Below are 11,211 nucleotides of genomic sequence, written 5' to 3' on the forward strand. Positions count from 1 at the left end.
GCCTCTGGGCAAGGGCGTCATTGTGTGATAAGGGACCAATGCCACTCTCTCGGGAGCTATGAATACACCATCCTGCCCTTCAGGAAGACATTTCAGACTGGCTCCTGGCACAACACGGGCAATGCCAACTGTGTATCGGGGCTTTGGAAGTCAGTGGGGCGGCTACCAGAGTCCCGGAGCAAGAGTAGCTGGGACTCAGCATTTTAACGTGATCAGTAAAAAAATCTTCAAAATTGGAAGAAAGCAAACTAGATTGCAAAACCTTGACTTCCTGTGTGTCTCTGATTTCTCTCGTTACCTAACACAGCCCTTTCAAAACCCACTCTGAGGAAGCTTTCCTCATGCCTTCACCTGTCTCCCCGGCCTCCACTCTAGCCAAGAAGACAAAGACAAAAACAAACAAACAGAAAAACAAAAAACAGAGAAACACCTCCTCTGTGCTCCCAGGGGTTTGTGCTCAGCAGCCATCTCCGCTTCTCTTTCTCGCACATAATATTGAAAATGTCTACTTGAGGGTCTGTGGCCCCCGTGAGACTAAGGGCACCTTGAGCAGCTTTCTGACCGGTCCCCAAGCTTCCAGACCCGCCAGCCCTCTCCACACGGAGCCAGAATGACCTCCTCCACTTGGCAGTCATATCGTGTCCCTTACCTGATTAAGAGTCTCTGGTTTTCAGTGCTTGTCATTCAGATCTCACGTTTACTGTTACTGGCTCTCACCTCGCCACCCACCCCACAACCCCTACCACACCCAGTCACTTTATCATGTCACTCGTTTTTTCAATCCTCATCTGAGGACATGTTTGATTTTCAGAGAAAGGAAGGGAGATAGATATATTGATTGGTTACCTCTTGTAAGCGCCCTGACCCGGAAAAGACCGGGTGACCTAGGTAAGAGACCGGGGATTGAGCTGGAAAGCTTCTGGTGCCTGGAATGACGCTCCAACCAACGGAGCCACACGGCCAGGGCTATCATGTCGCTCTTCACTTTCTTCCGAGGAGCTCGTCACCAACTGAACTTATCTATTATTTAGTCTTTGTCTGACTCTCCCCTGGATGTAAGCTCAGGAGAGCTGGGATTTGCCCGTTTGGTCAGACCCCCACCTCGGAGGTTGCCCCAGCGGCAGCAGGGCCTCTGTGACGTCTGCCGAGTGGAGGGATGGCTGCTGCATGTTGGGGTTATAGGGCTCCTGTTCCCTACCCAAGGGAATGAACAGCACCCATTAAACGCAAGTGAGAAGCTTGCGGTGGCGGAGGGCAGCAAGGAGGACTCGGGGCGCGGTGCGTGGGTTTGGGAGGCCTTGCTGAGGAGTGGGCTCCTCTGCCAAGACCTCAGCAATATTTGCAGGCAGCTGTCCTGACCCCCTGCCCCTCTTTTCCAGGTTCAGTAGCCTCAGCCCTTCAACTATTTTCCCTTGCGATTGTTCCTTCCTTTATTTACAGGCACCTCACAAGCTGAGCATCTTCCTTTGGAGTTGCTCTTGGTTAGGCGTGACCTCCAGTTACTTCCTAAGGCATTCCCTCCCTGGAACCCCAGTGACTTGGGACTGCACCTCACCGACAAGACCCCAGGGGGGCAGAGAGCAGCCAGGGAGGCAGAGACTGACAGAAGAGCGGAGAGGGAGGAGTGGGGCGAGCACGAAGGAAGGGAGGTGGGCAGGGAGAGGCCAGGGAGGAAGAACTTGGGCCGGGGCAGCCCCCAGCTGCGTGTCAGGATCCTGTCCCCTGTTGCACCTGCCTCTACTGCCACCTCCTCTTCGCTCCTCACCTCAGGCAACAGGACTTGAGCAACCAGTTGTTTCAGTCCTATTGTCACTTTGGTCATTTGAATGTCAAAATCCATGACACAGGGCTTTCTAAAATGTATGTTTTCAGCAACTGCTGGGAGGCGGGCAGGGGACTGAGGTGGGGTTTCTGGAGTTTATTTCAGAGCAGGGTTGTGTCAGGGTTGTGCAAGATTGCCTCACCGGGCTGGCGAAAGCTGAAGCAAATCTTGGGGAACAGCGCAAAATTATCCTCTTTGTCCTCTAGAGCAGGGGTGCCAAACTCATTTTCACGGGGGGGGGGCACATCAGCCTCACGGTTGGTTGCCTTCAAAGGGCTGAAATAATTCTAGGACTGTATAAATGTAACTACTCCTTAACTGCTAAGGAGCTGAAATTACATTCAGCCCTTTGATGGCAACCTTGAGGCTGACATGGCCCCCGGTGAACATGAGTCTGACACCCCTGTTCTGGGGGCTGCGGGGCTGCCTGCCCAGGTGAGACGGGGCCTGGGCACTTGAGATCCTGGCTGAAGTCATCTTCTTAGAGAAGCGACCCTGGCAATGGCGGCAGCCTCTCCTAGCCTTGTGCCGCTGGCCTCAGTCCCACCCCAAATTCACATCCCACAGGGACAATTTCTTAAAATACAATTATGATTATATCATTCCTTCGCTAGAACCTTCGCTGCTCCTGCCCTCCGTTCTCCTGCTGAAAGTGTGAGCGCGATGGCCCAGCGTCTGCCACGCTCTCCTCTCTCCCTTCCTCCTCCCTTTGAACCCAGGGCTCCTCACTGCTGCCCAAACCCCACCTTCACCCATGTCCGGGCCTTTACACGCAGGCTCTCCTCTGTCTCAGGCACCCGCACGTTTCTCCGGGACCCCTGCCACTGCTGGGCTTGATGCCACTCTAAGCCTTGTCTGCCACGGCGACAGCCTGGCTGGAGTCAGCCGTCCCACGTCAGAGTCTTACAGAACTTTTTGCCTTGCTGGCCTAGCACTTTCTGTATTGGAATTATTTGAGGAGCTGTCTTGCCTTCCCTGCAGTCCTGGGAGTGCCTTAATGACAGGGTGAAGCCTTGTTTTGCATGGGGGCCCCTCAGAGCATTATAGTGTCTGACATACAGTGAGTCCACAATGAGTGTCTGCTGACAGGTGAGTGATGTGATCACTCATCCCCACCCCTGATTCCCGGAGCATCTCGCATCACCCAGGCCTTGGGGCACAGTTAGAGAATCGTTAAGTATCTGGGCAGAGTCTGGCAGCTTGGTCTGCCACTGCTGCTTCCTCATCCTCTTGACAGCCGTCCAGAAGTTCAGGCTCCACAGCTAAGGACAGCAGGTGACCTCCGATGACAGGTTCGCTGCTCTTCGGTGACTGTGGTGCCGGGGAAACCCCGAAGTTCTTATTTTCCAGAAAGACACACTAATCATAGAAGTAGTCACCAATTCTGACTTGGGGTGGAAATCTTAACCTTGACATTGACGCCCTTGTTCCCTCTCAGAGGGAAGAAGCCAGCTCTCCTCTTCTCAACAGAATCAGGCTTTTTTGTTTGTTTGTTTGTTTTGTTTTAATGGAAGGGGCAAACTCATCTCGACCAGTTCTCTTAAACATGTTTAAAGGAAATTCCACAGGGCTTTGTAAAGCACCTTGCTGTCGGGCCCTCCCCTGGGTCTAGAACATTCTCCTACTCCCAGAACAAGCTAGCAGAGCAATAAGGCAAAGGAAGAATGTTTGGCTTCTAGAAGCGCTGTCTCCTGCCACCCTGCTGTTCCACCCTCTCCCAGCCTTTAGGTTGCATGTGGACATGTCCCTGATGCCCAAAGCTGTCCTCATCTCACCCTCCAGCTCCATCAGGTCCTAGGACCACCCAGCCTTCACCCACCTGCCCGGACAGCTTGCTCCCTGTTGGCACCAGGGGACGTGTGGCGAATCAGCCACAGTCCCTGCCTTCAGGGCCATGTCAGACTTATTGCTAAGGGTTTCCAATCCCACATCAGAGATGCAAAGGGAGAAGTATCCAAGAGTTCGATGGGCCTGGCAGAGGAAGTCTCTATATACTTGAGGAAAGTGAGTGGTCAGGGAAGTCTTCATGGAGGCAGTGACGCCAAGACCCCAGGGTGGGGAGGACACTCCTGGTGCAAAGGTGCAGAAGCCAGAGAAAGGCTGGATACCATTTAGGGAAATGTTTCCAAGAAGTAGGTAGGTCTCTGCATGCATGAAAATGGTTAGGTTTTTCTGTGTTCCCTTGCATGTGGAGGGAAACTAGCATTAATGCCCCGCAGGCCCAAGGAGACGGATTCTGGCTCTGTGACCTGGGAGACCTTCTAAGTGCCAGTGACAGAGGAGCAAGGTCCCTTTCCCAGAGGGGTGCAGGCAGGGCCCTGGCTACCACTGGGCATGGATGTCGGGGGGAATCACTCAAGTGTGCGGCTAAGGCAGGATGGGTTAAATCAACAATGTGCAAACATTTTTTCAAGACAAATCTCTTTTTTAAAAAAATATTTTATTTATTTATCTTTAGAGGGGAAGGGAAGGAGAGAGGGAGAGAAATATCAATGTATGGTTGCCTCTCACGTGTCCCCTGCTGGGAACTGGTCTGCAACCCAGGCATGTGCCCCGACTGGGAATTGAACCATGATTCTTTGGTTCCTAGGCCCACGCTCAATCCACTGAGCTACACCAGCCAGGGCAAGACAAATCTCTTTATTTAAATGGAAGCTTCTGGGGTACAACAGGTGGAGGTTGGCATGACTGAACAAACCTGGGGAGGGGGCTTCAGACTCCATCACCTTGCTGCCCCCTACCTGCCAGTTTGAGATTCCATAATGATACCCAGAAACTTTCCATCTGCTGAAGTCATTCCCACCCTCCTTTCTCCGCACCTGTTCCTGAGAAGAGAGCATGGAACATGTGAGAAATTCGAGAGAACACCCGGATAGTCGAGATTTGTTGGGAACCTGCCATGAATCAGCCACTACTCCAGGTGCTGGGAGTCAGGCGGAGAATGAGGCAGATGGCACGAACGGGGAGTTCACAGACCAGTTCGGGGCAGAGTCACAAATGTAATCACGGCACATTCCCCTGCCCTCTCTTCCCCTGCCTCCTTTCCCATCCCTCTTCTCTCCTCTCCTGCCCCTGACCCTACTCCACTTTACCTGAAGCATGGAGACCTGGCAAACCACCGACAGAGCCCAGGCCTCCCAACTCCCAGGCGGTTGTCTTTCCCCTGCAGAGATGCCCTCAGAAGGGGTGGCCCCATAGGGACATGAGAGCAATTGAACAGGGCCGTCAGAAATGAGTGTGGCCAGATGTCAGGTCCCCAGGTTAGGCAGGGAAGGCACTGGGGCATCCTAAGCTCTCTTCCCCAGGGCTCTCCAAGCTCACAGCCTGAAGTTCCTGGACAGGCCCTCTGCCCTGCAGTGGGGGCCCTCCTAGTTGTGTGCTCACAGCAGAGGCCCTGGGCCATGAGAGCTGGGTCGCCCTGTCTGTGGCAGGCAGACCCAGCCAGAGAGCACCTGCAGCGCCCTTCCTTGCCCGCAGCACGCCGGCTGGGGAGGCAGCTGGGAGGTGCGGCTGCAGCAGCGTGTTCTGAGGCCCTTTCCTCTCCGCACTGTCTTGGCCGACTGCGCCACTGCAGGGCTTTGGGCTGCCCCTTCCCCACTCTGTGTCGCGCTTTATTTAATCACTGGTAACGTGAGGGATAGAGGACTGTCAGCCTTTCTCCAGCTCCTCCAAATCCTAATTCTGTTGGTCTTTTCTCTGTGAAAGGACAGGGCAGGAACAGCCCCCTTGATTTGGGCCTTGGTCTTCGGAAGGCCTGCCCCAGCCTGGTGATGCTCTCAGGACAGGGGGCAGAAAGAGAGGGCAGAGAAATCTCAGGGATGTCTCTGCAGTGAGCGACAGGGTCTGGAGACTGCTGGAGGGCAGAAGCTGGGAGCCAGGCCCAACAAGGTTTGCAGAGAGAAGCAGGTTCCCCTGCTGGCCTGAGCAATCACCTCCTGAAGGCACCTTGGTCACCTCAGTGAGGTCAGCTTACCCTCAGGCTCAGAGCCAGAATCTTCAGGCCTGGAAGGCTCTCTGGACCCAGAGTCCAACCTCCTCATGGGGCTGGTGGGTGTGGGCTGGACTCCCTGAGTTCCACCCGTGCGCACACCTGCACAAGTGTCCATGGGGAGGAGGAGAGACACCTCATTTAGGAGACACCAGCTGTTCCCGTGGATTCAGAACTTCATTTGTGGATAAACACACCCCATCTGTCCTTCTTTTCAAGGCCTGAGCTCCAATATCCCCCCTCAGACATGGTCTGTCTAGTATGTTCCAGAGGAATCAGGCTCTATTTGGAGAGAGATGGCTGTGTGAACAGCATTGGATGAGGAGGGGGTTGTGGGAGGGTGGTGGCTGGCATGTCGAGGGGATGGGATACTCCCCCTTTTACTTTCTGTGGTGACAAGGGCCACTCTGACAGGCTGAACAGGGAGGTCCTGAGCTGGGCTGGCATGTCTGGGACCTGAGCAGTAGGGCCCAAGGTCAGAGGCAAGGAAATGGTCGGGGAGGTAAGCCCAAGGGGCTCAGAACAGAACAACATCATTGAGGCTTCTCATCTTGTTTCTGTGAACAAAGGGGCTTAGCCCCAGTTAAGGGGCATGGGGTCTAACCCAGACACCTGGGAGGGACAGGTTGGGGGCGGAAGAAGCACGCACAGCACTGGCTTGGAGGAACACTTTATTTCATCCCAGCCCCCAGCCCTGCCGCTAAGGTGGTGAGGCACACAGCTCTGGTGCCTTCATTCAGGGGCAGGGTGGCCTGGCCTCCTGATTAGTGGTTGTGGCCACCCTGGCCTTGGCAGGAATCTTGGCTTCGCCCGAAGCCTGGCCCGTGGTGGTGGTGATCCCCTTTGGGGTTGTTATTCTTGTGCATCTCCTCGTGGGCTGCCTCCGTCAGCTTGGCCACCAGCATGGCGAACTCCTCGAAGCTCAGCTGCTTATCTCCATTCGTGTCCAGGTCCTCCAAGATATCTTCTATGGCTTTCTCATCCCTCCCCTCCTTCTGTAGGTTGAGAGACAGGATGGTTAGGGCTGCCTGTGGCCAGGGCTGGGGATGGGTAGCACAGCAAAGGACCCCATGGCAAAGGCACAGAAACCTGGCTCCTGGGCCTCAATCCCAAAATTGGAAATGAGTGTCGACGGGGTGCCACTCACTTTCCAATTACTGCGCACACCACTGGGGTCTGCCTCAGAGCCAGTCTTGTCCCACCCTCCGCTCCAGTCCACTGCGGCCCCTCCTTTCCTTGCCTCTTCCTTCCCTCTCACGGTTACCAGGTTACAAATTAGTGACGCTCATTCAACCTGTGTAACGGGAAGCGCGCGGAGGAAAAGAGGGCCCTCGAGATCTCGTGCAGGGACGGAGAGCAGTGAGTTCAGGCGGATTCCCGCAGCGCCACTTGCTGGCTAAGTCCCCTCTGGAGCCTGCGGGTGCCCAGCTCCTCTCCCAGGCCCTCCCCAACGCTGCGCTTCCGCACCATCTATTTTTTGCTGCACTTTGCTGTCACCCTGGGGAAGACCAGTCGTCACTCCTGGGGAGCCCACTGGCCAGGTCCCAGCTTTCCCTCCTGGCTTGTCACTCTGCTTCTGGCAGAGGGGGCGGGGTGGGGGATGGAACAGGCTCAGGCCTCTCACAGAGGAAGCCTGGCCAGTACTACCCCTCATAGTGGACCCTGACCCAGCGTCCTGCTTGCTGAGTGAGGTCCGGCCATTGGAGAGCTGTCAGCGTCCCTGATACCACCTTCTGCTGCGGCCCTCCAGCCCACTGAGGTGGGGGCGGCTCCAGGGAAGGCTGGCCACCTACCCCAGGACTCTGGCCCAGGTGTGGAGCCGAGACTGGGAGCCAGGTGCCCAGCCTTCTTGGTCCAGGGCTCTGTTCCCCTAAAGCTCCCAAATTTGTGAAGAAACCAAAAGTATCTGGTGGAACAAATCCTCCTTTTCCTTAGAACTGCTGAGCCCTTTCGGGTCGGCAGAGGCGGGCACGTCCAGGCTGGGCAGCGTTTCCTAGTTGCCGTTTTTCTGTTCCCTGCCAGAGACCCTTCCGATCAGACAGCACCCTCAGGTCTCTGCTCACTGCGGCTGAGCTCGGTCTCCTCGGCTTCTGCCAAGGCTCGTTCGTCCGCAGGTGTTCCCCCCCTTGGCTTCTAGGTCTCAGCTCAAATTTCACCATCTCAAAGGGGCCCTTCTTGTCCACTGAACTAGTCATCTCTCACCTGTCCAGCCCAACTCACCTACAGCATCTCTCACTCTCTTGCAGGCTCAAACTGACATTGGATTTATCTGAGCCCCTTATCAGTCAGCACCTTTGCTGTGTGTCGCTCCCCTTGGGACTCGGGTCCCTGTTCAGCACCACAGGCCCCTGCCCGGGGCAGGGCTGGCACACAGCCCAGGGTCACTCACTTTCTTGGCTCTGCTGGTGCCAGCTAAGCTGGAGCGCCTATAGCGCCAGGCTGCCACTGCCTCTGCTGGCTGGGCCGAAGGCTCACGCTTTCCCCTTGGCCGCTGCAGACCACACCCCACCCTCCACCCTTGGCCCAGGCCATTGCTAGGCCGGGTCAGGCCACTGGGAGTCCAGCCCTACCTTGAGGAAGGTGGGCAGTTCTTTTTTCACCATCTCTTTGAATTCACTCTGGTTCAGCCTGTCGAGGTGTTCCTGCTGCCTGGAGTACTGGTGGAAAACTTTGATGACGTGGTCGAGGCTGCATTCCAATAGCGAGGGCATTTTGTCCTGTCTTCCTGTGCTCTGAGCAGAGGAGAAGCGGGGGTGCTTAGAAAAACCAGTGTCACACTTTCTCCACACCTCCCACCGGCTGTTCACAGAAACGAAGGGGGAAACAAGAAAACGAACTTGATTTTTATTGAACTGGGAGACAACCCTGTCCCACATGAGGGAGACATTACTTTTAGAGTATTTGGAGAATGTCAGAAAGCAGAGCACTTGAGAACAGGAGGCTTCAGCAGAACAGGACCTAACGAAATGGGAGAGAAGCTTTACAGCGAGTGAGTTAGTCAAGGAGGGCTTCCAGGAGGAGGGTTTGAAAGGAAGATTGGTAGAAGGGGAAAAGAAAGACTCCGCAGGCAGGCCCCTGTCAGGGAGGCTGGCAGCTGACTTACCTAAGCTGAGGCGTCAGAGAGAGGAGTTTGACAGCGTCCTGTGGGCCCTGCATTTATAGGCCTCCCCTGGCGGGGACACTTCCCTCTAGTGGGAAGATTGCTTCACCGGTGATTGGTGTGGTAACTTGGAGCTGGGCTGCCAGGAAGGGGCCTGGGGCGGAGCAGGAAATGTTCACATAGATCCTTTTGCCTTTTTGTGAAATTCCCAGTCTCGGGTCAGGAGCTGGTTGGGGAGGAAGTTGCTCGGTTAGTTCACTTCTCCACCCCACCCGCCTGCCCTCACTGAGCAAGCTGCCTCTCCTCTGGCACCCCTCCCTCCCCTCTCCCCTCCTTGAGTTTGTACCTTCCTACCTGTGATAGCCAGTGGCTGCTGGTGGGTTGAGGACCACTGGGGGTGGTGGGCCGACCCACTCTGCCTACCCCACACGAGCAGCCCAGCACTGAGGGCTGAGCCTTCCCCTTCCTGGCTTTGTGATAAGTGCTCTGTGGAGGGTGAGGGGTTGGAGTGGGGTTTTTGGATTCTCAGCGGGTGAACTTTGGTTAGAAGGGTGGGGGTGGGTCGGGGGTGGGGGGGTAAGGTTGTTAACCCCCTTGTATGACAATGTCACATAGCTGGTTGGTGACACAGCAAGAACTAGGCTCTGGGCATCCTGCTTCCTGGCTAAGGGTGATTGGATCACCCCTCCCTCTTGTCGAAAGGAGAGACCCTTGGGGCTTAAGTGTTTCTAGAGGCTGTCAGTGTGAATGCTTCTAAATCCTCCTAGTGGGAACCACACCCTTAAGGAGCTTATAACACACAGACAAACGTTTTTATGTAGCCTCTTAGGCAAAACCTGCCCCTCCCGCTGCAAGGCTGCAAACCTCCCGTAGCTCCCATCTCAGCACAGCACTCGCAGTGTCCAGAGTGGCCACGCCTGGCCCGGTCAGCCTCCTGCCCCCTCCCCTGGAGTCCGTGGTGCCCACTGGGCACCTCCAGGCCTTTCTTTGGTGCTTTCAGCCCAGGCGTGCCCCTCCCACATGTCGGAGTGCGGTCCTCCCTACCCCACAGGGCTCAGTTCAAAGCTACCTCCTCCAGGAAGCCTGCTTTGTTTTTCCCAGTGGGAAACAGTCTCTTTCCTGGGACATTTACTCCCACATCACCTCTGGCTCTCAACACTCCCTTTCCTGGAGTGAAGTTATTTACATATTTTGTTTCTGTCTGGTCATCGCCTGTGGCTCCTCAGGCGAAGTGAGTGTTCATGTTCATGTGCTCATGTGTTGCAGGCTTGGCACAGGGAGACCTCATATTTGCTGGAGGACCTTGCCCTTACCGGCACCCTCACCCCTCACCCAGGAGGTGTGTCTGGGACCTTCCCCGACCCTTGCTTCCCCCAGCCGCCCCCTTCCCTCAGGGAAGGTGTCCTCCTCTTCCAACTCTACCAGCCCCTTTGCCCAGTTGTCAGGAAGCCTTGTCTCACTGCCCCAGGCCCTCCTGCTAGTACTGCCCTCTGAAAGCCCAGGGCAGCCTGTGGGCTACCCCTTGGACCTGAGCACGTTCTGTCTTACACTGCTGACCTGACACATGGAATAGTTGTTTAGAATTCAGACGGGCTGTGTGACTTCAGGCAATTTACTTAACATCTCTGAGCTTCATTTTCTTTATCAACAAAAGAGGATAATCACAGGACCTACCTTGAGAATGGAATCAGTACAGTAAAGCTGGCAGAGCTCACTAGTTAGTTATTATCTATTTTTTAAAATTTATTCACAAAAATATTGGTTGAGCACCAGACACTAGTGCCTGATGCTGGGGAACTTGGTGAGTGAGTTGCAATACACGAGGGAGGCATAATCTTGTATTCTGAATCCTTAACCACATTTAAACACTTGGGAGCTAAGGACAGGACCTAGCACAGTGCTGAGTGCACAAAGGTATTTAAATCAATGCTTGCTGAATGCATGCTTGAATGAAAGAGTAAATCGTCTATGAACAGTGCCGGTCAGGCCTGGGAGCACGTGAATGGAAACTTCAGGTGCGTTCCCTCAGGGGGTTGCCCTCCATTGTTTGAGCTGATGGAGGAAGCACACACTGCAGCAAGGAGTCCTCTCTCTCTCCAGGCTATTTGGAAATCCCTGCTGTTTCTGGCAATCGGGCTGGCGGTACCCGGGCGCCTCTCCTCCGTGGGCCCACAGCGCCCTCTGCTGTCTCCATTGAAGCCCGTTTCACTCTGGACCAGGGACCTAGACAACTTTCAGGACAGGAACGACATACCTAGTAAACTGGTGAGGCTGGCTGGGCCTGAGAACGTCAACAGCACC

The 11,211-nt window shown here is 55.1% G+C and overlaps 1 protein-coding gene across 3 annotated transcripts; it reads right to left on the reverse strand.

Annotated features, from left to right (window-relative positions):
- Window positions 1-6,464: 6,464 nt before the first annotated feature.
- On the reverse strand, window positions 6,465-9,017 carry S100A9 (S100 calcium binding protein A9). Of its 3 annotated transcripts, none has more exons than XM_037126353.2 (3): window positions 8,914-9,017; window positions 8,381-8,542; window positions 6,465-6,805 (listed from the first exon to the last, which is right to left on the reverse strand). In XM_037126353.2, the coding sequence occupies exons 2-3, from the start codon at window positions 8,519-8,521 to the stop codon at window positions 6,575-6,577; spliced, it is 372 nt and encodes a 123-aa protein (XP_036982248.2). In that variant the 5' UTR covers window positions 8,522-8,542; window positions 8,914-9,017; the 3' UTR covers window positions 6,465-6,574. The 3 variants fall into 3 exon arrangements, with proteins under 3 accessions (XP_036982248.2, XP_036982243.2, XP_036982257.2); XM_037126348.2 differs by having other exon boundaries at window positions 8,381-8,609; window positions 8,914-8,981; XM_037126362.2 differs by lacking the exon at window positions 8,914-9,017 and adding an exon at window positions 8,701-8,775.
- Window positions 9,018-11,211: the final 2,194 nt, after the last annotated feature.

This window comes from Artibeus jamaicensis, unplaced genomic scaffold (assembly GCF_021234435.1).
Source record: "Artibeus jamaicensis isolate MK-2021 breed Jamaican fruit bat unplaced genomic scaffold, CSHL_Jam_final contig_1715, whole genome shotgun sequence".
Taxonomy (NCBI): Eukaryota; Metazoa; Chordata; class Mammalia; order Chiroptera; family Phyllostomidae; genus Artibeus; species Artibeus jamaicensis.